The sequence below is a fragment of the Gigantopelta aegis genome, chromosome 4, assembly GCF_016097555.1.
Source record: "Gigantopelta aegis isolate Gae_Host chromosome 4, Gae_host_genome, whole genome shotgun sequence".
In the NCBI taxonomy this organism is placed as follows: domain Eukaryota; kingdom Metazoa; phylum Mollusca; class Gastropoda; order Neomphalida; family Peltospiridae; genus Gigantopelta; species Gigantopelta aegis.
Genome location: NC_054702.1, coordinates 24601945 through 24629413, shown reverse-complemented (window position 1 = coordinate 24629413; position 27469 = coordinate 24601945). Strand labels below are relative to the sequence as shown.

At 37.9% G+C, this 27469-nt stretch overlaps 1 protein-coding gene across 2 annotated transcripts in view; it reads left to right on the top strand.

Moving 5' to 3' along the window:
• Positions 1–12839: 12839 nt before the first annotated feature.
• The window catches only part of LOC121370253, a 139013-nt gene continuing 124383 nt past the window's right edge, over positions 12840–27469 (top strand). For both annotated transcript variants that reach the window (XM_041495378.1, XM_041495377.1), the window contains exons 1-2: positions 12840–13176; positions 17259–17337. In XM_041495378.1, coding sequence (XP_041351312.1) covers positions 12907–13176; positions 17259–17337 — 349 coding nt within the window. In that variant the 5' untranslated portion in view covers positions 12840–12906. The remainder of the gene's footprint in view (positions 13177–17258; positions 17338–27469) is intronic.

The following is a 27469-nucleotide window of genomic DNA, read 5'->3' as shown; positions in this document are numbered from 1 at the left end:
CACATTTGGACAGATATTCAGCCCTAGTTACAAGTTACGCACATTTGGGCAGATATTCAGCCCTAGTTACAAGTTACGCACATTTGGGCAGATATTCAGCCCTAGTTACAAGTTACGCACATTTGGGCAGATATTCAGCCCTAGTTACAAGTTACGCACATTTGGGCAGATATTCAGCCCTAGTTACAAGTTACGCACATTTGGACTGATATTCAGCCCTAGTTACAAGTTACGCACATTTGGACAGATAATCAGCCCTAGTTACAAGTTACGCACATTTGGGCAGATATTCAGCCCTAGTTACAAGTTACGCACATTTGGGCAGATATTCAGCCCTAGTTACAAGTTACGCACATTTGGACAGATATTCAGCCCTAGTTACAAGTTACGCACATTTGGGCAGATATTCAGCCCTAGTTACAAGTTACGCACATTTGGACTGATATTCAGCCCTAGTTACAAGTTACGCACATTTGGACAGATAATCAGCCCTAGTTACAAGTTACGCACATTTGGACAGATATTCAGCCCTAGTTACAAGTTACGCACATTTGGGCAGATATTCAGCCCTAGTTACAAGTTACGCACATTTGGACAGATAATCAGCCCTAGTTACAAGTTACGCACATTTGGGCAGATATTCAGCCCTAGTTACAAGTTACGCACATTTGGACTGATATTCAGCCCTAGTTACAAGTTACGCACATTTGGACAGATAATCAGCCCTAGTTACAAGTTACGCACATTTGGACTGATATTCAGCCCTAGTTACAAGTTACGCACATTTGGACAGATATTCAGCCCTAGTTACAAGTTACGCACATTTGGGCAGATGATCAGCCCTAGTTACAAGGGCTGAATATCTGTCCAAGTGTCTGTCTAGCCCTCTACAGTCAGAGCACTCAGGCTAGTGACTATGACGTGACTTACTATAACTCATTGAATATTTGATGCTTAGTCGTATTAGTAGTGAAATATTCTCAACAAAATCGGCATTTTTCTTTAAATAAGGTAAAACAAATTAAAGATTCTTTCTTTCTAATGTCAGAGGCGGATCTAGGGGGGGGCAGGGGCCCGCCCCCCCCCCCCCTACACTTTGCAATAGTTATAATTTTATTATATATATATTTTTTTTTTTTTACTTTTACGATCCCCATCCAAATCTCCCCCAAAGATATTTGTCCTCAGCAATTTAAAGCCAACACATTTTACCGAAGCATTGCTTAGAAAACTTCAGTGGTCAACACTTGCTAAAACAGTTATACAGTAGCAAAGAATAGCGCTCAGGTCCAGTCAACTATCGAACACACATCATACTAAGTATTGCGTACAAAGATTAATGCCATAAATAAAACCTCAGTGGACGCGGCCATCTTTGTCGATTAGTGGCTATATACACAGCGGTTTAAGTTTCTATAATTTTCCCCTGAAAGTCTTGGTTAATTAATGTGAGCAGGCTATCTACACGGCAGTCGGTTTTGTTTGTGTGTTGTTGTTGTTTTGGGTTGGGTTTTTTGTTGTTGTTTTTTGTTGTTGTTGTTTGTTTTTGTTTTTTTTGTGGGTTTTTTTTTGGGGGGGGGTTGCGGGGGGGGGGGGGTGGAGCTCAGTGTACGGTCACCCACCACACCGGATCTAAACCGTCTAGTTTAATTATAAATTGCTTGCTGCTTTTTCGATAAAATTAAACAATGTGACAGCGGCTGTTTTGTTTAACATGTAGTTTATGTCACACACAAAATTAAATGATTTTTTTATTTTTATTTAACGTCATTTGGTAATTTTGACATATAGTCTTAGAAAATCTGTTAGTTTTCCCATTTGTAGCAAGGGATATCTATATGCACCATCCCAAAGACAGGACAGCACATACCACGGCCTTTGATATACCAGTCGTGGTGCACTGACTGGAACGAGAAATAGCCCAATGGGCTCACTGATGGGGATCGATCCCAAACCGACCGCAATTCAGAGGGTTGTCACAAAATGCCTACAGAACACACAGTGGTTTTACATATACTTTCCTTTTTTGACACCCGATGTAGGCCTATATTTTTGTACTCGGGTATCGTTAAACATTCATTCATTCATTCATTCATTCATGCATTCAGTCATGCATTCAGTCATTCATTCTATTCATGCCTGAAGAACCCTTATAAAATATATTTAAAAAAAAAAAATGCATGTTACATGTGAAGTAAAGGGGAAATACTCATGTTCGCTTTAGAGAAAATTGGTTAACTCCCTTGACTGGAAGTACATGAATACGAGTTGGTAGACATGAATAGCTTCAGCGACAGGCTGCCATAGACTAACGGTTTTTAGTTTTGGAGGGGTTGGGGGAAGCCTGTTGTTTTACTGAATTATATGAAAAAGCCAGAATCTACATTACTACAAAATATCTATATATAGGGTTCCAAATGAAGCACTACGCGTTTTTATATAGATTACAATAATATCGTGAATAGGCTCATCGTTTTTTTCCAGAATACAAACATTTGCTTCAGCACTGGAGCGGAGCAGTTGAATCCTAACCCTGCGGTTAGGAGTAGCACCCAACTCCCGTTCCGCCGTCATTGTCTGTCTGTCTGTTTGTCTGTTTTTCTGTCTTCCCGTTTAATTCTCTGTCTCTATGTCTTTCTCAGTTTCTGTTTCTGTCTCTGTCTCTGTCTCTCTAATTCTGTCTCTGTCGCTGTCTGTCGCTGTCTGTGTCTGTCTCTCTGTCTCTGTCTTATGGGAGCCGGGGGCGGCGGGTATCTAATTTATTACAATGATACTAAAGTGCAATGCCATATGAAACAACATTTTATGACAACAAACTTTATGACATTTATTACGGGGGCGGTGGTAAAGTGATCTTTTATATGCACCATCCCACAGACAGGATAGCACATACTACGGTTTTTGATATACCAGTCGTGGTGCACTAACTAGAACGAGAAATAGCCCATCAGGCCCACCGACGGGGATCGATCCTAGACCGACCGCGTATCAAGCGAGTGTTTTACCACTGGGCTACGTCCCGCCCCCAATAGCCGATTATTAATAAATGAATGTGCTCTAGTGGTGTCATTAAACTAAACAAATTTTTACTATTATTTATCGCCAATGATAGGACTGGCAGCATTAGACCTAGCTGTCACAGTATTCTTAAAAATGCACTTCGAACCTTAATACGCTGAGATGACATTCCGTGTCCTGCTTCCTAATAACCTACTAAATGGCCTAATAAAAAAAATGCCTATAAATACATTTAATTTGTCCCGAAAAGTACTTTATTCGTTCAACCAGTTACATAGACGTAGTTCCCATTTTGTATGCCCATTCTCTTCTTCGCTAATTCAGTTTTTCAAGGTTACTGGACTGTACTATAACAGCGACCTCATTTATCTGTGTTACCATTGTCCTGCATGTAAGAACAAAAATCTCCCGCTAAGAATATACCTACATACTATTATACAAAATGTAAGTTAAAAAAAGAAAAAAAAGAGAGCGCCACCAAAATCCAGATAGGAGGGTACTAAGTGCAATGTGCGTCACATTTGGTTTACTTACAATTTTGAATCTGTTAACTACATTTGACCCATGGACCAAAATGTTTACTGAAGGTGGCAAATATCCATGTAGTAATGAGTGTAAAATATCAATGTTACAGTCGCTATACTGTTTTTTTTAATACATAGAGGATATTTCATGTTTTTTGTCAAATATGATTTATATCCCATCGAGTGAAGTTTGCAATCATACCTCACGAGTCGTGCTTGCACTACGAGTGTGATATGATTGCAAACTTCACGAGATGAGATATAAATCATATTTGACAAAAAAACATATTTTCTATTTATTATATAACTTTTGGCAATTTACCTTTATTTTTAAAATGCCAGCAGCAATATAGTTCCGGCTTTTTTACAGTGAAGATAACACTTTCTACAGTGACGATAACACATTTTAGAGGGAAATAGTGAAATGTTCACTTTAAAATGTTTTATCGTCACTGAGTGACTGATAACACTTTTATTTCACTGATATTTTAAGATATTTCACTAAATGTTATATAATAAACATGTATACATGTGTATATACAATTCCATGTTCAGGAGGGTTATCGGTTTTTGGGTGGGCCACCCGATATGGGTTAAGGAACTTTTGCTCAATTCTGACTTCAAACAACTGCATCTTCGCTGATATTTTACCTATAGGCTTTATGTTTATACAGTTGTAACTCGTATTTGAAGCCCAATGTTTTATTCCATACAAGCGATGTTATTAAAACAAAAACATATTTTCAAACATTAATATTTAAATATTTGACCTTGACCCATAAAAAAGTATATGTTTCAGAATTATCCATATTTCACTCAATGGTAGGTCATTATATAAATATTAATTACAATAAGTTTGGTGTTGGGCACGCTTGTAGTTTCAGAGTGCTTTCAAACTGAATGGGCGAGTGCTACCAACATTTTATTTCTAATTTTGCTTTGCACCAGTGTTGTCTTCCTTGGGAAAACTTTTTTTGGTGAGCCCTGTTGCCGTAATTGGATCAACAGTTGTTAGAAAATCTTGGCACTTGATAATTGAGCAGATTTTGGAATGTTTATGTTTGGGATGAAGGAAAGTCAACTGTACTTCATAATGGTTCCCATAAAACATGCCAGCCACCAGTGACTGTCATACATCACAGTGACAGGCTTTAATGACTGAAAAAATCCACCAACACTGGTGATAGAAGCTGCGAATCTCATAGACACGTGCCCCTCCCACTGTTGACAGGATGAAAAACTGACCGCAGATTTAGTGTAATTTCTTTGTCTCAGGAATCGTGCGTGGACCTATAAACCTCTCTTCGAGAAAGTAAAAGGACTATTTGTTTAAAGTTAAGATTTGTTTTGTTTAACGACATCACTAGAGCACATTGATTTATAAATAGTCTTAGAGAGGAAACCTACCACATTTTCCAATAGTAGCGAGGGATCTTATATATGCACCATCACACGGATAAAATATACCACGGCCTTTGATTCGTGGTGCACTAGCTGGAACGAGAAACAGCCCAACGGGCCCACCAACGGGGATCAATCCTAGACCGACAGCACATCAGGCGAGCGCTTTACCACTGTGCAAGGTTTCGCTCCGAATATTTATTTAAAAACACGTCAGCACGTTTCAACCTACAACTATTTGGACATTCGGTGGATAGAATTTGAGAATAAACTTGCTTTCACCACATAGGTTACTCTTATTCTAAAAAAAGAAGCAAGGGATATTTTATATGCTATTTTCTTTAACAGACAGGACAGTACATATCATGGTTTTTTATGTATCAGTTGTGAGGCATTTGTAGCGACGGGGGGGGGGGGGGCTGACGCTAACACTTAGCGTAACTTACTTAAGCACTCCTCTACTGAACTATATCTCAAACCTCTATTGTTGAGGAATCCTGTTTCATTTCCACATCTCCGTTGTAACAAATCAGTGAATAATGTTGGACTAAGCAAATTCAAAGAGTTGGAGAGATGTTATTATTTACTTATCATATGATTGTTGAATACTTACAAGTACTTTTATAGTTCTCCCAACTCTTTCTAACATTATATTTTCACCTGACGTTGCGAAAAAGTGCCAAAATCTTCCTTTTGATGACCCACATTTATTCTTAAAAACTATACTTTGGTACTGTATAACACTCTGACTCATTTTCAAATTACCATATTTTGTTTGTACACCCAGTCCTGTTGGCCAAAAACATTACTGAGAAACATTTGGAAGAGGACGTCCGAAAACAACATGGCGCCGAACAGTGGAAATAGAGATGAAGGAAGGGAATGTTTTATTTAACGACGCACTCAACACATTTTATGTTACGGACCACACATATATTGAGAGAGGAAACCCGCTGTCGCCACTTCATGGGATACTCTTTTCGATTAGCAGCAAGGGATCTTTTATATGCACCATCCCACAGACTGGATAATACATACCACGGCCTTTGTTATACCAGTTGTGGAGCAGTGGCCAATACAGCACAAATTGAAGTTTAGAGTAAGATTCGGTGTCCGTAAAATTCTGTGATATTTGTATTTGTATTTTTGCACAGTTCTTTACACTGTTTTTGTTTAAACCTTTAATTTTTATATTGATGTTGATCATCACTTTATTTGTTTGCATTACCATAGTTTGACACCCAATAGCCGATGTATTTTTCGTGCTGGGGTGTCGTTAAACATTCATTCATTCATTCAGTGGCTGGAACGAGAAATAGCCCAATGGGTCCACCGACGGGGATCGATCCTGGACCGACCGCGCATCAAGCGAACGCTTTACCACTGGGCTAGTACCGCCCCAGAGATGAAGGAGACAGGACACAGTTGGGACATCATCGAGAGATTGGCAAGGGATAGACCGGCGTGGAGGAACTATGTCACTGCCCCAAATGCCACTAGGCATGACAAGGCATGACAGGAAATTATTGATTTAGAAGATATGTTCAGTAGAAGACATTAATATATTGTATATAAATAAAGGTGCAAGACACTCGTGACTACTAGTAAAACATTATCTTGTTAATAAGTGTTTACAAGAATTGAAAGAAAACGAGTGAAGAGTTTTCAGTTTCAGCTTGACTAATCATGTAAAGTCAATATAATGAAGAATAGTAAAAAGCAAAATATGATACAAGACGCATATGCATCAACTACTATGGACTACATGTAATACGAATTATTAACACTGTGCAGTTATCTTGAGAATTGTTTCACTATAACATGGATCCTTGGGTTTCATGCATTTTTGAAGATTCTTTGACACTCCCTCATTCAGTGGACGATTACCAAATTTATTGTAATTAATACTTATATTATGAACTACCATTAAGTGAAATTTTGATACTTTTGAAACATATACTTTTTTGTAGGTCAATGTCAAATATTAAAATATTTATTTTCGAAAATAAGTTTTGTTTTAATAACATCCCTTATATGGAATAAAACGCTGGGCTTGAAATGAGCTTTTAAATGTTATAAACAGCAAGCATCTACGTGCAATATTAGTGAAGGTATAACTGTTTGAAGTCAAGAGGTCATGCTAATTGAGGAAAAGTTCGTTAACCCATATCTCACAATAAACATCACAAAGAGGTGTAATTTGGGTTCTATGTATGTATCAACGATACCTATCATCCTACAATATATTAAGAAAATTGATGACGATGATATCAAAAAGTGTGTTGAATTGACACGGAATGGCCCACATAGTCAATGACATTTATATAATTCAAAAATAAATCTTGACTTAAAATGAAATATAGTGGGGTGTCACAGTCGACAACTGACTTGGAAGGTCAATGTTATATATCCCTTTGTCTTCAGCTCTACACTGATGCTATTTGACCATGCATGGCTAAGTGCTATTTTATCCAAATCTTAAAAATTACATTATACATGTATATGTACTTAAGATGTCAATGTGGTTATTAACGTACTATTAGGACATTTGTTGTAATTTTCCAAATCTCGAATATATATGAACGCTGGTCTGTCTCCGTCTAGCCCTCTAAGCAGAAGTCTGGACGTTTCCCCGACTGTTGGATAACTGTTCATGAGTAGATTTTCCTTTGCTTCACTCGTTCCACTAATGCATTAAATGTTTGGAAGCCAGGGGCAAAAGATCTTATGGTAGTCAGGGCTAGAAATAAGAGTCCTGTGAGATCCACAAGGATCAGAAGCTTATCCCGATGAGGACAAGAAAGCAAAAACTGTTGTTGTGTTAAATCAGCTGTATACGTCGTATAATCAGGTGCTTGTGCAAGAATTTTAGTTCGGGGGGGGGGGGGGGGTCTAGACTGTGGCGACCAACATTTATATCGGGGAGGGGGGTGGTGGTCGAGCCATGCTCCTCCGAAAAAAATATATTAAGAAAAAAGAAAATTTGATTGAGCAGAGAGGGGTTTTGAACCCTGGACCCCACCTCCCCAGCCCACGCGTCTGTATATGTTCTACAGTCATCATAAGAAGAACTTTACCGGCCTGGGTGGTGTCGTGGTTAAGCCATCGGACATAAGGTTGGTAGGTACAGGGTTCGCAGCCCGGTACCGGCTCACACCCTCTTCTCTCTCACTAACCACGAACAACTAACCCACTGTCCGGGACAGACAGCCCAGACAGCTGAGGTGTGTGCCCAGGACAGCGTCCTTCAACGTTAATTGGATATAAGCATGAAAATAACTTGAAACAAATGAAAGAAGACTTTTGCTTATATTCAAGAAGGGTTTCGTGTTCGTATACCACCAACACGGCGTCACTAAGTCTAATTTGGATAGCTTCTCAAGTACTGGTATAATTATACTTTCGACCATGTCGACAACACATACTCGGCCACTCGAGTTTATATTTCTACTCTACAAACCATAAGTACATAAAAGTACTGTTGTGTAATTTCATTTGTTCGTGCTTATATCCAATTAATGTTCGAGCTGACCTACGCTCGTGTGTGCGCAACACACGCGCGCACGCACACACACACACACACACACACACACACACAGAGAGAGAGAGAGAGAGAGAGAGAGAGAGAGAGAGAGAGAGAGAGAGAGAGAGAGAGAGAGAGAGACTTCCACATACATACATACATACGGGAAGCGGGATCGACCGCGTAGATTGTAGGCCCCATGCATATGGTTGAGTTAAAGAACTTCCTTTTTTTATGGAAGCTTCGATAGCTCAGAGCGTATCGTGGTTAGTCTTGCAATTTGCGGGCGATTCGGTGCCACAGGTTCGAGTCCCAGCAACGGCACAGAACAATTTGTGAGGCCAGAAAGGATTTAATTATCCCCTGCGCCAGTGCGTTAATATCTATGTATGTAACAGTCAACCTCGACATACATACAATATATAGATATTCATACATCAGTACATACATACATACATACCTACGTACATACGTATACACACACACACACACAAACTCACACACGCACCCAATTCAGCTATTGTGAGTTGTATATTCAGGGCAATCAGTTAGTTAATTATCCGATAGAATTCGGAGTAGCCTGAGGTGCTTCTATCAATGGATCGAATCCCGTCGGTCAACTCATTCTGTGCTTGACTTTCCCCCGTCCTAACCAGTGCCCCACGACTGGTACAGCCGTGATATGTGCTGCCCTGTCTGTGGGAAAGTATATCCAGTGTTACTGTTAATCGAAAAATGTAAGGCGTTTCCTCTGTAGACTACGTGTCACAATTATTTTTATTTTTTTTTATTTTTTTTTGGGGGGGGGGGGGGGGTCGAGGGTGCAAAGCAGTTTCTAGGGGCTTTGGGGGTATGCTTCCCTGTAAAATTTGAAAACTATATGTCCTGAAATGCAATTTCCTGTATTCTACAAGTAAAATTCATCTCTGCCTTAATATTTACTACCAATAATATTTTTTATTCGGAATTATTCAGAGAGGGAGGGATGAGTTTGAGATGAGCGGAATTAGTTATTTACCCTAGTATGTATCATGGATAGGCAGTTAAATCCAAAGATATTTAAAATAGATTGCTCAGGAAAGACATTTAGGTAATTAGAGCAGTTTGGACGAACTGCCATAATAAATGATTTATAAAAAGAAAAAGAATAAAATTTTAAAAAAAGTGTCCAACTATAGTTCTATACCGCAAAGGAGATAAGGTTCTTGGAAAGATAAGGTTCTTGGTAGAGATTGATAGGAACAGACTTACAGGAGATACCTCATTCTTCGAAAGCTGAGTGCAGAATGATTGTCTAATGGAAAGAAGGAAAACTATTAAAGTGCACATATCCACTAAAGGTTCAGGCGCGTCCGTCCTGGGCACGAGTTATGATTTGCGCAAGATTTCCTTCTAAGACAGAAAGAGTTGGGGATTTGGGATTTACTACTACTACTACTATTATTATTATTATTATTATTATTATTATTATTATTATTTTATTATTATTATTGAAGGAATACATTTAATTTAGAATTAATTACTTATTAGTAACTTAAAAATATATGAATAGTAATTTAAAATATACGAATAGTAATTTAAGCCAAAATATGAGGGAGCGGATATGAAAATTACTTGCGTAATACGAATATAAATACTACTGAGCACGACAGTTTAGGTGGCCAGCCCAGTAGTCATCCCTTGGCATTACGGATAAGGAACGGGTGAGTCTTTGCATTCAGTGCGGAGGAAAGGTTAGATGATATTTATTATCAAGTTATTGTATAATGACAACAAACACATGGATTACACTTGGTTTATTTGTTTATTGTTACATAACAGCAGGCGCAGATCCAGATTTTTTTCAGGGGTATCTACGTTGCAGTATCGAATCACCTCGGTGAATCAATTCAACTGACTGGGTTTGTTCTCTCGTTATAACAAGTGCACCCACCACAACTGGTCAAAGGCTGTGGTATGTGCTTTCCTGTATGTGGGAAAGTGCATATAAAAGATTTGTTGCTGCTAATAGAAAAATGTAGCGGGTTTCCTCTGATAACTACGAGTCATAATTAACAAATGTTTGACATCCAATAGCCGATGATTAATTAATCAAGGTGTTTTAGTGGTGTTGTTAAACAAAAGAAACTTTAACATGCTTAAAGTAAGTCGTAATATATTTTGTTTTGTTATGAGCAGGGCTATCCAGAATTTAACTTGAAAATAAAATGAGGTGTACACAACACAAGGGTAAAAAGGAAATGCGTTATTTAACGACGCACTCAACACATTTTATTTTCGGTTATATGGCGTCAGACATATGGTTAAGGACCACACAGATATTGAGAGGGGAAACTCGCTGTCACCATTTCATGGGCTGCTCTTTTCGATTAGCAGCAAAGGATATTTTATATGCACCATCCCACAGACAGGACATACTACGGCCTTTGATACACCTGTTGTTGAGCACTGGCTGGAACGAGAAATAACCCAAGGGTAAAAGGAATTGGCTATTTCATTCTACTGTGCGGGTGGGATTTAGCTCTGTAGCTAAAGAACTCGCTTGTATCAGACAAATTGGATGTTTCCGTTCCAGCTAAATGGAGCACCTTTTGTATTTTATTGATGTGCTTGAAACTCTTCAGCACCACCGCCCCCACCCCACCTCACTCCCACACCCCGCCCCATCTGATCGGATGGGTTCTAACGGTGTGATAATCGGAAATGAAACCCATAATCGATTGACAATACCAACGATTTCCTTTTTCTTTTTGTTAATGGTGATGTTTTTTCTTACCAGTAAATGAAACTATTGGATTGTATTTTTATGGGCATATATAATTCAAGGACAAGGTATATAATCTTTACAAAAGAAACGCTCAATTAATATTGTGATCACCTGCCATTAGATACCAGCCCATTGAAACCGCGGGAAGGTGTGTGTGTGTGTGTGTGTGTGTGTGTGGGGGGGGGGGGGGGGGCACCTTCTCGATAACGAACGTACGTTTTTTTTGTTCTACTCTATATAAATACAGAAACACAGTGCCCCTCACAAGAGACTCTGCCCCCACCACTAAAGATAATGCCCACCAGGGGAGGCGCAGACGGCACGACACAATACAGCTTGGTCGTATCACCTTTTTTTGTGGATTATATTTGTTGTATCTGTGAACATGTCCTTCACACGTGAATTTGTAAGGAGAGTGGCAACCTGGAGCCGTACTACTATTTATAAAACTGTGCCGCCCCTGCCCACCCTGCCCACCCATCCTCACTTGAGATATCGTTCCTACGGGCCTGTATATAACCTTGACAGAGTCCCATTTATATATATGATGGGTCCACGGGAATAACCTATTAAGTCCAAACAGATAGTCAGTAGTATAACGGTTGTGTACATGTCAAGGTCACAATGACACATTAAATTAAAAACCTATAATTATGGCCGGCGGCAAAATATGCTTTCTTAGCCATAAATATTCCACGAATGCAGAGTTGTAAACGTTAAAATAAAACAAATATCACCTTACTAAATATGTGACATCACAGGTTATTCCCGTGGACACTTCAGATAGATCTAATGCTTGCCATGTCACCATAACTGAATGTCAAGCTATATAATATGATATCATCAATAGCAGAGCTGATGTTTACAACTTTTATTTATTCATAAAATCTACACGACTAAGTTATCTGATGGATCTAATCTTTAAGGTGTGATTAAAGGTAAACAAAAAGTTCCGTTCATGATACCCGAACCCCCCACTGAACGTTGACGTACTTTACCGGTGTCGGCTATTTACTCTTTGAAGAATCAATGGTGATTCCACTTCATTTGGAAGTGCCAACCAAGGTCGTCTGATTGAAATCAGCAGAGATATAAAAAGAGAATGTATTTGTCAGCAAATTCTGCACCGAGTGAGAACGAAGGAGTCCTGCCAATTGTATTTATTGTTTGCATCTTGCTATTCGGTTCGAAAATATTCAATAGTCATCGACAAAGAACTACACGCATCCGGTTTGTACACATGCCGGCTTTCCTGGCTTCGTGCCAATGTACGGTTTCTATTTGGGAGCTGATGGACTGTTAACCAATCATATTACACATGAGCGTGGAACGTGTTAAGTGGCGTAGGTTTATAGTTTTTTTCTTTCAAATCATTAAAGTGTAGTTTAGTTCATTTCTTGACAGTATTAGCAAAACTTTTAATAGTTTTTATATATACATGAATTAATGGATGCATAAGAACAGTATGGATGGATGTATTGTGTTATTTCACAGTTGACCGAGTTTTGAAAACAATCGTCCACCCCTACTGAAAAATCCAATCTCCCACCATTCAATATAGACCACAACTACTGCTGGACTGGTGCAGATTGTTATGGTGGACGAAGTGTATGTTGACATGCCTAAGAAGATGGCAAAAATATAAAAAATGAGCAAAATGATTTCAACTATTTATGATTTGGTCGTATTGTAAAAGGATTGCTGCGGCTGCCCAGGCAGGTTTTGTAGTTGATTTCTATTTTTATGGGCCGATTGTGACAATAGTGCGAGGGGAACTCGCCGTCGCCGTGGAACGAAAGAAAGAGGGGGAGTGGGTTGCAAATCGCTGTGTTGTAGGACCGAGAAGGCGGACAGTACACATGACTTCCAAGGATATGCTTAGTTTTCTTACTCAAAAGCTCAAATCTCAGTCCATAAACGAAGTTCATCCATTCCACGAAAAGGTGAGTGGAAAGAATGTAACCCATATCCCCTAATCGCAAATGAAATCGTCCATTTTCTACAACTAACGTTCACTATAGTGCTGGAGTATGGCGGCTTTTCCTTTGATGTTGGATGATTGACAAAACTATTTTGTAATATTACGTAATCGTTACTGTTTTCCGTTTTTGTCCAAATAATGCATAATGAACAAAAATTATGACTATTAAATACTATTTTATGAAGTTAAATAACGTATATATTATTTTAAAAAGTTAATACAAAACATATAAGCATGTATATTTGTGTAATGATGTAATGTACTTATTTTATGTGGTCCTAATGTATGGTTCTACAAAATATTCATATTTGTATTCAAATTTATTGGCAGGTATGTACTTCATTAAACTGACAGTACTATAATAATCAAATATGCATTTGATGAACCAGTATGATGTGTACCCCCACCCCACCCCCCAGGGAAAAGAAGACTGTTAAAGTCATATACTGTTATATGTTGGGGTTGGCTGGATGGTGGGGATTTGAGTCAAGGTTATTGCAAGCTTAAAATAATAGGTAGGACTTTTCTTTGGCACTGTCATGTATAAAGAACATTATAAATACTTATTATAAATAAGAGTTAGGGTTAGTGACAGTGCCAAAGGAGAGTCCTTCCCTTTTTGAGATGGACAAAAAAAAGTGCACATTTTCCTATTTTGTCGGAGGGTGGCAACTCTACCCTCCCACCCCATTTCCCTTGGTGGAAAGTATTAAAACTAGTCCACCAAAATGTTTACTAGTCAACCAGCCTACAGCAGTGTGTTTATTAATTAATAGGCAGCAGGTTGTAATGTTTTGGCACATATACTGCCATGGCCACCTACCTTTTATGCATTTTTTGGTTCCAAATGTCTGCGTTACTGCCAGCATGGTTCACCCTGACCATTGCCAAATTAACCATTTGCTAATTTCATACAAAGTGGTTACATCATTTAACATATGACTAATAAAATTATTTTTAAATTAGCCACTTTTGAATAACTTTCAAGGAAATCGTCTAAATGTGAAAACGAATTGGCCAAACCGAAATAAGTGTTTCTATTGTGAGCCCTGACTACACTTAGTAGAAAGTACTTGTATCCATTTTCTTTTCTCAAGCAGTCTACTATTGCACAATATATTATAAATGTTTTTATTGCAACTATTGTTCGCTTTATAGCAGACCCGTGGGAACAATATCAGGAGCAAGCTGGGGGCTGCAATCTCTAATGGTATGTTAAAAGTGTCTAGTGGGGTGTGGAGGGGGTCCACAAGTCTAATACATAATAATTAAATGATTATGTATGTGTGGCTTTCTAAAGTATTCACTGAGATTAGGAAAAACTGAAAGCATTCGTTTTTCACAGTCAGGGATTCTGCAAGATACAAGATATATTTCATTGCATTCCTGGAATGTTTAAATGCAACATTTGTCGAATTTGTCGAACTCTGCATTCCACATGGGAACAGAGTGCACAAAATAACATAAAAAATTTGCAATATCAACAAACAATTAATGACTATAGTTTTATATACATATACATGTATGTCACTACTACAATCTATTCATTATATTGGAAAACCAACTTGCAAATAACAATGTTTATAAAAATACACTAGCCATGGGATGAGTAGTTTAAAAAATGTACTAGCCACAATTGAAATTTCATTAGTCCTAATAAGTAAATACAATTTTCCTTATAGGAATAAAGGAGATATAGCTTAAAATCCTTACATTAGGGGTAGGGATGGCAAGATATTCATATTTACTAAATAGACTTAAATGCAGCATTTGACCATTTTTTGTTCACTAGCCGTCGGGCATGGCAATAGTAGTTATTTACTAGCCCAACATTGAATATCACTAGCCATGGGAGTGGGGCTACCATAATCTAGCAGCCCTACAAGTAAAACTGAAGTAGAACTACAGTAGAACTGTCTTCCTGTTAAAATTTGTCAATGCTGATTCACACTTCTTCATCTTTTTTATCTATTGCCCTCAGCCCATGATTTTTCCCCATCTTAATACTTAAAAAACCAACAACTTTTATCAGGGCTAGCCTCTAGTCGGGGTGTTAAGTGTGCCGGACCAATCACAAGCTATTATATAGATCCTGAATTTTAACTGTTGATAACCACTACGCTGGATCTTGTGTTTTTATTTCAGTATATATGTATACATGCAGACATTGTATATCTGTGACCTGTATATATATATAGAACTACTCACAGGCCATTAAAGAGAGTGTGGAGTGAACCCTAATTGTCCTTTTGGCAGCTTAGTGTTAGTATAGCTTCCAAGAGCTCTAAACAGCAGACTAGCAGTCAATGCTCCTTCATGAAGTCTGCTTTCTTTGTTGTGTATTTTCATTAGGCTGGACATGGTAAACCACCATCTAACCAACTGTTCACATGTGTCATAGAACTATAATAGCCAGCATGTGGAAGATAAGCCATTTCCTCTCCGAACACCAGCCATCACATGAAAACATGCATGAGCAAGGAGTAAACCATTTGCTCCTTGATGGGGGCACCATGGGATGTTGCAGGTGCCTCTCATGGACACAAGATAAACATTGGTCTGTCTGTGTGGACTTCCAGTTCTGTTGATTCAGTTCTGTTGATTCTTCCTCCTGATAAAAAATGGATGTGGCCCAAACAAAATACCTACACAACTGTACAGGGCTTGTAGAATTTTTATAAAATCCACTAGCAATGGGATCAGTGATTTTTAAAATTTACTAGCCACGATTAAAAATCCACTAGCCCTACTTTACTTTAAAGTAAATACAATTTTACTAATAGTACTAATCAGATATGTCACCTAAAGATGGAGATAGAGCTTAGGAGTGGGGCCAGGATATTCATATTTACAAAATAGACTTAAATGCAGCATTTAACAACTGGTTTTTTTACTAGCCATTGGGCATGGTAATAGTAGTTATTTACTAGCCCAACACTGAATATCACTAGCCACAGGAGTAGCGCTACCATAATCTAGAAGCCCTGCAGTTCATATAATACTGAACATGTATTTTCTGGTTTTAGAATTTATTTTGAAAAAAGTAATTTTCATGTGTTAACCTGTAACAACAGTTGCATAAAAAAACCGTTTATAACATGTATAGTCCCCACAAAACTGGAGTTTTCTTTTAATAAATCATCTTTCCATCCATACGTCAACTTATTTTAACCATATATAACCATAATATATCATATGCACATCATGTGCACATAATCGTGAAGAACATGCCTGTGTCAAAATGGGGCTTCTGGAATCTTCATAAAATCCACTAGCAATGGGATCAATGATTAAATTTTTTTACTAGCCATGATTAAAATTCACTGACCCTACTTTACTTTAAGTTAATACAATTTTACTAGTAATAATAAGATGTCACGTAAAGAGGGAGGTAGAGCTTAAAAACACTAACATTGGGGGTGGGGTGGGGGCAAGATAATAGTAGTTATTTACTAGCTCAACATTGAATATCACTAGCCATGGGAGTGGGGCTACCATAATCTTGAAGTCCTGGTCAAAACATCTGTCTCATTGCAATTGCTAGCACCTGTACATATATATACCCCGGCCGGCTCCTTGTGTTGTTAGTTGGGTTAGATATAGCTCATTTGGTAGAGTGCTCGGTGGATCCATTATTGTCTTATTAACTCATCTCAAGTAGTGCCTATGAATGGTATATTAAATACTATGGTATGTGCTGTTCTGTCTGTGGGGAAAAGTGCAAATAAAAGATCCATTTGCTTCTGTTTGATGTCTAGTATGGCAGAAACCAATGATTAACTAATCAGTGTGCAGGCCTCCAACAGGAAAGATTTTTCTTTCAATTTTTTGACGTGAAGTATTTCCATGAAAATTATTAAAAAGTGGCTAGTTTAAATAAATTTCTATTAGCCAAATATTGCATCTTGTAGCCGCTTTGTGTTTAAAAATTAACAATTTGCTAATTTGGCAAAGGGCCAGGGTGAGTGCTGAGTATGCTCTAGTGGTGTTGTTAAACAAAATAAACTGTTTTTTCAGGACTATGTCTGCTCGTTTGTCTTTTAGGAGGTAGCAGACGACGAGGAAAGAGACTCTGGAACAGAATCTGATGACGAGATTGCAGAACTTGAAGACATAGCTGAAAGTGAGTCTTTTATTGGCATGGAAACCCAGTTACACTCTTTTCTTACATATCCGATGGTGACAACATCATGCGTTATTTTTGATAACACATAGGTTGTTTCCACACATACGTGTGTTAACAATTTCAAGACATATGACTGGCTTTTCCTAGTTGATGACCAGGTCACCAGTGCTATGCATCCAATGAAAAATAACAAAGGAAATCGATTAGACTGTGACGTATATAGTTAAGCTGACATTCATGTATTTGTGACACGTAAGTTAGCTACAAATGTAATGGCTGTAAATATCGTTCAGTCGATAAAGATGTTACAATTTGCTTAAAACCTGGTTTTTGAGGATATGTAAGAAATAGAATAATACATTCATGTCCATTAGATACCAATTATCTCACAACTCGTTTAAAAATGTATCAAACTTGGTTTCGCTCAATAGATAAATTTTAAAACAACTCGTGAGATAAATGGTATCTAACGGCCACTCGTGTATTATTCTCTGTGTCACACCGTGACATGAAAACATTGAGTGGAGAGTTGTACAAATGTTTGAGAAAGTCACTATAGCTCTCACAGAAACTTTGTGTAATGCTCTATATGCACGATAATAATACAGATAATTTCCCACTAGCCCAGGCCAAAACTTCTTCACTAGTCAGAACCAAGGGCTAGTGGATAATTTGTTGAACCCTGGGAGTGATTAATAGCTCCTCTTAACATTGGGGTCGGGATGTAGCCCAGTGGTAAAGTGCTCGCTTGATGTGCAGTTGGTCTAGGATCGACCTACCGGCCTCGGTGGCGTCGTGGCAGGCCATCGGTCTACAGGCTGGTAGGTACTGGGTTCGGATCCCAGTCAAGGCATGGGATTTTTAATCCAGATACCGACTCCAAACCCTGAGTGAGTGCTCCGCAAGGCTCATTGGGTAGGTGTAAACCACTTGCACCGACCAGTGATCCATAACTGGTTCAACAAAGGCCATGGTTTGTGCTATCCTGCCTGTGGGAAGCGCAAATAAAAGATCCCTTGCTGCCTGTCGTAAAAAGAGTAGCCTATGTGGCGACAGCGGGTTTCCTCTAAAAACAGTGTCAGAATAACCATATGTTTGACATCCAATAGCCGATGATAAGATAAAAAATCAATGTGCTCTAGCGGCGTCGTTAAATAAAACAAACTTTACTTTGGTCTAGGATCGATCCCCATCAGTGGGCTCATTGGGCTATTTTTCATTCCAGCCAGTGCACCACGACTGGTATATAAAAGGCTGTTGTATGTGTTATCCTGTCTGTGGGATGGTGCATATAAAAGACCCCTTGCTACTAATGGAAAAATGTAGCGGGTTTCCTAAGACTATATGTCAAAATTACCAAATTTTTGACATCCAATAGCTGATGATTAATAAATCAATGTACTATAGTGGTGTCTTTAAACAAAACACACTTTTAGTCTCAGAGGAGTGATAGAAATCCAGAGTGATCACTTGTCTTAAATAGTGAGGTCGACAGTGTAGTGTTCTCACTCAGTAGCTCCTATTGTTGTGTTTGTGTTTTGTCTTTTCAATAATGGGCATTGTGGTACAAAAAATGTAGGCTATTTATAAATGTCAGTGTATCCTCGGGTAACCCATTTCTCTTTATGACCATGTTAGTGATATTTTCAATTTAATGCACATGCAGACAAATGAAACTTTTTTCAGAGGCCGTAAGGATGAGTGGTATGGGTTGTCATTTATTGGGGAATCTCGTAATGATCCATTCCCATCAATCACGTATCAAGTTTCAAAAGCTATTTCCATGTTGTTGGGTTTCTCCTTCATATTTTGGTGACACAATTCCTCGTCTTGAAGATGGATGGTCTGTCAACTCATCTTCAAAGATTAATAGTAATGATTTTTCTTCTCCAGCTTAGCCATAAATATGAGATTGTATGCATGGCTAGCATTGTTAATAAGAATAAGAACAGGAACTGCAGAAACATAAAGGCCATTCTGTTTTTCTATGTAGTTATTTTTTTCACAGTTCTAATCTAAGGTTAGACGGAATCCTATATAAGCTCAAAGTAATTTATTTAATAAAAAATAAAATGTATGATCATATTTTACTATAACAAAATATTTATTAATTTAAATCGTAAAGGTACAAAGACAAAGATAATTAAGTGATAAAAGTTTGAAAACCTTTAAGAGTATCTTAATTTATTCTTAATTAGACATCAAATTGCCATAATTTAAAATGTTCAATAAAGTGTTATTGCCCTGATAACACGTGTGTACCTGTGTGTGGTGTCTGTGTCACGTCTGTGTTACTGTACTTGCCAGCCTATGATTAATAAATCAATCTGCTCTAGTGGTGTCGTTAAACAAAACAAATGTAAACTTTAAATAATCATTTCTTTCTTTTCCGTTGAAATGTTATTGCCCTGATGACACCTGTACCTGTGTGTTGTGTCTGTGTCACTGTACTTGCCAGCCTATGATTAATAAATCAATGTGCTCTAGTGGTGTTGTTAAACAAAACAAACTTTGACTTTAAACAATCATTCCTTTCTTTTGCAATGAAATGCTATTGCCCTGATAACACGTGTGTACCTGTGTGGTGTGTGTGTGTGTCACGTCTGTGTTACTGTACCTGCCAGACTATAATTAATAAATCAATGTGCTCTAGTGGTGTCTTTAAACAAAACAAACTTTAACTTTAAATAATCATTCCTTTCTTTTGAAATGCTATTGCCCTGATATCACGTGTGTACCTGTGTGGTGTGTGTGTGTGTCATGTCTGTGTTACTGTACCTGCCAACCATGTCTGCCCCTGGTGTAAATATACACATGTGCTTGCTCTACCTTGGCCTTCGATGCATGCAACTGTTGTTGTCACTGGCATCACTTACATACAGGTACAGTGTATAGTCGCCAGCTGTCAGCTTTATCAGTCGATATCCCTGTGCACGATTCTTATTTGGGTTTATGGTGCAACTTCAGAAACACATGATGCAAGACCACCTTATTGTTTGGATAGTCTCCATGGCAACTATTGTGCATCTAAGCGTAACTTTAAAGTATCTAACCCTGGTTTTTAATCACTATGACATATTTTTTTCAATATTCATTCATAATTCAGTTAAACATTACCAGACAGGCATTAAAATATTACCAAGTAGGTAAAATTCAATTAAAAAATCACTGATCTGAAATAAAATTATTATTAATATTATTGAAAAAAGTGCTTCAGTCCTCTGGTTCATGTTTTATTGTAACTGGTTGCTAAATTATTGATGGCCGTCTCCCGTGAGAATAATAGAAATTTGACATTGACATTGACGCACAAATTCCACGTGGACTCGACTGTGTTAATAAAGGATAATGATAAGTAATTTATCACAGAACAGTGACGACTGACCATGCAAACCATCAGCTTGATTATATAGAGTTGGCTAATTACTGTGAAAGGTGGAATTGTAAAGACATGCAAAAATCATTAAGAACTTAAGTCTTGTTTGCGACTGTGTGTGGTGTGGGTAATTTTTGGCATTATTCCATCAGAGGACTGTTCAAGCATGCCTGTCATGGGCACCACATCCAACTTCACCAGAGAGTTTTGTTCAATACAGGAATGGCTGTACACACTGAGGTACATTTATAAACATGGTGGATGTAGTGTAATTATGTGAATCAGTATAAAATTTAGAGTTATCTCCCCCTGCAGGACTAATTGAAAACCATAGTCACTTTTCCAATATTACATGTACATTAAATAGATGGTGTCCAATTAGAATTCAGATCTCTGTGGACCATCTTTCCTCTAAAGAGCTGTGGTTTTACCTAATTCCCATCTATAGATTGTCATTTCTTAATGCAAAATATAAATAACAACTACACTTTTTAATATAGTTGTACTTGTTTGTTTTTGCTATCTGTGTACATTGATAGTTGCTTTGGTGAGTCTGGCTTGCCATGTTTTAATACATTGTTATACTTAAGTGAAGATTTTTTGTGTGGTGTTAATACATTTATATGTGATATAGATTAAAAACAATACAAGCCCTGCCCCCCCCCCCCCAAACCCCCCCCCCCAACAACAACAAAACAACCAACAACAAAAAAAACCCCAACAAAAACTCCCCACAATAACAAAACAAGAACAAAGCCAGCACCATATCACCATTATAAATACAGATAGTATTGATTTGGTAAACTCATTGGTTTTCCCAGTGACAACCGATGTTCCTCAACTGGTATACCAAAGGCCATGGTATGTGCTGTCATGTCTGTAACAAAAATGCATGTTAAAAATAACTTGCTTTTATTCAGTAGCCCGGAGAAGTACAGCCTGTTTTGTGAAAGCAGATTTTTTTTTTCTCTTTTGATTAAATGCCATGTAGTCGGTGGCATAGCGTGGTTCCTTTTGTGCAAGTTCCCAAAACAGTGGACCATTAGCACTCCCCGAGTCCCTTCCACCAGTCCAGAATTTTGCGCCCTGGGCAACCGCCCCAGTGGCCCCGCCCACGCTACGCCACTGCATATAGTTAAAAATGTGAGATGTCATTAAATGAAAAACAAATTGCTCCTTTTGTGATTCAAAACACTAATATGTATCTGACTACAGTGGGTGGTGTAGTTAGTTACTTTACACTACTTACCATACCGTACATCTACATATATGACAGCTGTGTAGCTCATGCACCACTGATGGCCTGGAATTTGCATCATAAGCATTAATAACACATCATATATATATATATATATTTTACCTTTGATTGCTAGCTCCATTACTCATCATGTATTTAGGTTATCACGACTATCAATGAGGCGAGACTAACATTCGTACAAACTTTTTATACATTCTAAAATGTCATTAAATTAAATAGGGGCGAGATATAGCCCAGTGGTAAAGAGCTTGCTAGATGCACTGTCGGTCTTGGATCGATCCCCATCAGTGGGCCCATTGAGCTATTTATCGTTCCAGCCAATACAGCACAACTGGTATATCAAAGGTCGTGGGATGGTGGATATAAAGGATCCCTTACTACTAATGGAAAAGCCCCCACCCACTACCAACCCTGGTCAGGTTACTGGTAGTCTCTTGAACTTGTCAGCACGGGCGGTCCTGGATGGAGGAGCCGACACCTGCACCCATGATAGGCGTGCGCTACAACAGCTTGTTCTGAATGTGCATATTAAGCCCTATGACATGACCTGACCTAATGGGAAAATTTAGCATCTTTTCACTCTTAAGACTACATGTATGTATATGTCAAAATTACCAGATGTTTGACATTCAATAGCCGATTATTAATAAATCAATGGGCTCCAGTGTTGTCGTTAAACAAAACTTTAACTTTAAATTACATATATGTAAGTACATGTATATTATATATAATGCTCTATAAAATTTGTTGCTGGGTGTTTTGTGTCTTTAAATCCAATAAATCCTATATAAATCATGTGCTGTAACATACGCCCAGTTCGCCCACCCAGTATTAGTCTTCTAAGAATTGCCTGTAACTTAGAACTTATGCATTGTACTAGATACTCACCTCTGGCTATATCCAGATTGTCTGACTCATGCAAGGTCCATATTCTGTGTCAGGCATAGCAAGGGAAAATCGGGGAATTCAAGTTACCTATTTTTCTGAAATTTAACTTGACTTTGGAAAATTTACATGTTTAAAATATGAAATTGGAACTTTTCTGTCAAATTTTTTTCAGTTTGTTTTATTTTTTTAATAATGATATTTAAAAAAGACGAAAAAGTCATTTCTTACGTTCCGATTGAGAATATTTTCTTCAAAACTGGAAATAAAAAATACCCAACCCCGACATGGCCTTTGGGCAGAGGTGTCAAGTATTTGAAGATTTAATCTATAAAGGCCAACCAATGATGGACTACATTAAAAGTGACCTTGAAAACAGGTGTCTGTTGTTTGCAGGTAACAGTAGATAATTTTATGCAGATGGAATACATTTTAAGTCTTTACAGACAGGTGCTTGCTATACAAAGTTTTATTTAAAATAGGATGGGCTAACAGGCTGCAAATTTAGCAGCATTCTGTGAATGCCAGATTGGGGTTGGGGTGGCTCAAACATACGAATCATGTGTTATGTATGGCAATTTTTAAATCTTTTTGCCATAGGTAAACTGTTTACTGATGGCAATTTTGAGCCTGCCTACAGCAATTTTAAACCAGTAACTTTGGCAACAAATATAAAAATCAAGAAAGAGTCCCCGACAACCAACAGCAATAATTTTTATTCATTACCAAAAAAACCTGCTATCGGTGAAATCCCTGACTGACTATGGCAATGGTAATTTCGAGCCCTGGGATGGAAATACAAGATTATGAGGTGTAATCTGAAATTGTCTACTGTAAAACATCTCTCAACCTGACACCCACAGGACCAAGTAAAAAGTCCAATTATAAGGGGTGTCCGGTTTAGAGAAATTTAGTACTAATATTTAAAAGCAATGTCTGTGAAAAATGTCTGGGTTTGAGAGGTTTCACGATATATATTATATAATTTTTATGATTCTGGCGGGATCCGAAAACAAATCTCCCATATCCATTGCTTGACATCTAGTGCCAGTAACAACATAATAATACTCTGTAAGTTACATTATCTAGATTCCATGTTGAGAATGCATCATACATAAATTTGTCACTTTTTTGGTACCCTTACCATTGACCAATAACAATCTGACCTGCTAGTTACATTATATAGATTCCATGTTGAGGATGTGTCATACATAAATATGTCACTTTTTTGGTACCCTTACCATTAACCAATAACAATCTGATCTGCTAGTTACATTATATAGATTCCATGTTGAGGATGTGTCATACATAAATATGTAACTTTTTTGGTACCCTTACCATTAACCAATAACAATCTGATCTGCTAGTTACATTATATAGATTCCATGTTGAGGATGTGTCATACATAAATTTGTCACTTTTTTGGTACCCTTACCATTAACCAATAACAATCTGATCTGCTAGTTGCATTATGTAGATACCATGTTGAGGATGCATCATATGTTTGTCATGTTTTTGCAAGTACTCTTAACTTGTGATTAACTATCACCAGCTGACTTTAGCATGCAGTACTAATCTACTGCAAAGAGAAAGATGTGGCAGGAAGTTATGGCGACTGATGTTCGTATTTAGGGATTGTTGGTGATTACGGGAAAACAATGCCAAACGTTATTCTGTAGTATTTCTTCTGATGCCAAACACATTAATAGAGTATTTGTGTAATCAGCATTATTTGGCACAATACCTGGTGCAGACGTACAGAAACAATGTAGAATACAATAGAACAGATACGTATAGTAAGACAAGAGAAATGGCAGAAGGCCACACACCCATTGGGCCATTTCTTGTTCCTACCAGTGCACCATGACTGATATATATCAAAAGCTGTGGTATGTGCTATCCTGTCTTGGGGAAGGTGCATATAAAAGATTCCTTGCTGCTAATGAACAAATGTAGTGGGTTTCCTCTCTAAGACTGTCAGAATTGCCAAATGTTTGACATCCAATAGCAGATTATTAATTAATTAATGTGCGCTTGTACTTGTAGTGTCGTTAAAGGGACATTCCTGAGTTTACTGCAATTTTAAAGATGTTATTGACTTACAAAGACTTTTTAACAATTGTAATTACATATCAAATATATTTTTTCTGCATAAAATATTAGTGGCTGTATATTAAACGTGTTTCTGATCATTCTAATATTTGTACTAGGTTAAATTTAATTTAATTTCCTAAAATACAGTTTTTTCTTACGTACGAAATTATTTGAAGACGGAATCCAGTTTGGGCTTCCAACAAATATTAAGACGACCAGAAACACATTGAATATACAAACACTGATATTTTAAACAAGAAAATAATATGTAAGATTAATCGTAGAAATATTTTATTAGTCGGAAACATCTTATGATGCAGCAAACTCAGGAATGTCCCTTTAAGCAAAACAAACTTTGTGTCAAGATTACCAAACGTTTGACATCCAATAGCCTGTGATTAATAAGTCAATGTGCTCTAGTGGTGTTGTTAAACAAAACAAACTTCTTTGCTTTTTTCTAAAGATTTGTCCTCCCTATAGCAGTTAACAAAAAGAAACCTATTTGCACTTTCCAATGTCTTTTTTTTTTCTTTCTTTATACAGTGAAACCTCTCAAAACCGGACCATCAGTAAACCGGAATTCCCTCAAAACCGGATGTTTTACAGAGTCCCTTTTTAAACACCAAGACAGAACTTAACCTCTCTAAACCGGATCCCTCTTAAAACGGGACATTTGTCTTGGTCCCAAGGGTGTCCAGTTTAGATGGGTTTTACTCTAGTTATTTTTATGCTCACATCCAATTAGGTACACTGTACAGGAACACACACACACAAACACACACACACACACACACACACACACACACACACAGAGAGAGACACACAGACACAGACACACACACACATACACACACATACACAGACAGATACACACACACAGACACACACACACACACACACACACACACACACACACGACAGTTGGTTGTAGTTAGTGAGAGAGAAGTCTGTGTAGTGGCCTTACACCTACCCATCGAGTCGTTAGACTATCTATGGGTAGGAACCGGTACCTGGAAGTGAACCCAGTACCTACCATCCCTATGTTCTGATAGGTTAATCACTACACCACTGAGGCCGGTCATACTATATCATTGCAGTTTACAAAATGATGAAGGCATGTTTCATTTTCCATGATGTTAAGCCAACCAATTAGGTTGCCATGCATTTCCTTACAGCAGAAATAAATCTCATTTGATCAAGCTGTATGATAACCTGGCATTCTTGAAACCCATAATTCTGTGTGCATGCTCTGTATGTCTCTTTACTCTTAATTAATTTTAATTCAACAGAGAATCTTCAGTAATTGTCCAATGATACCCTGTACTGCCATGTTAATGCTTTTTATATTATTAGTTTAAAGATTAATTAAAAAGGACAAAAACCCACTGCCATTTTTCCATTTAGGGGAAAAAAAAGATGATTGCATTCGTCATGAGTGATCAATATTTCAACATATTTTTGTGTGTTGAAAAAAATAAATTGAAATTAAAACCTTCCTCATGCTTTTTACTCTATTGTTTATCTGTTCTGACATATCAATGTAGGGATGTTGAAATCGGTTTGCCCCCCCCCCCCCCCCTCCCCCACACAGAGGGCCCATACCTGAACCTTGAAGTAGTCTGTGAGTAGTATAACAGTACTTATTTCGCTAAGTAGAAAGTTTAGACAATTCTGGGATTTGTTGAAGCGTAGAAACCTGCTATCATCAGAGCTTGACAAGCAACATAAAAACAAATTCTAACATCAATGACGAAAGGGTGGGACATAGCCCAAGGGTAAAGCACTTCCTTGATGTGCAGTCAGTTTATGATTGAACCCTGTTGGTGGGCCCATTGGACTATTTCTCATTGTAGCCAATGCACTACAACTGGTATATCGAAGGCCATGGTATGTGCTGTGCTGTCTGTGGGATGGTGCATATAAAAGATCCCTTGCAACCTATGGAAAAATGTAGTGGGTTTCCTCTCTAAGTCTATATGTCAAAATTACCAAATGTTTGACATTCAGTAGGCGATGATTAATAAATAAATGTGCTCTAGTTTTGTCGTTATTTTTTAACTTTTGGGCAAGGATAAAGTGAGCGTAATACCTGCATATAGTCAGTTACATAGTCCACATTCCACTATAAATATATGGAAAAAAACATTTTTAATATTTCGAGATGTTTAATCAATCAACCATTTAACTCATGATTACATCCATTGAAGGTTCAAGCATGACTGTCTTGGGCACATCCTCCACGATTCCCCGGTAGATGTGTCCAAGACCTGGGGGGGGGGGGGGGGGGGTGTGTTTCGAGATGTTTGTTCTAATAATATTATTTGCATGCATGCCTTTGTGTACTGGCAACTTGAGCCATGTTGTAGTTGAACCGCCTAGTGTTGACGATTGGCAGTGATCCAACCCCACGAGGCTGTTGAAATTCCTTTGTGACGCTTTATTCCAATGGTAGCACATCATTAGTTTATCAATACTAGTAGATTATATATGTCCACTACACAGGCACTGCCAGCTCT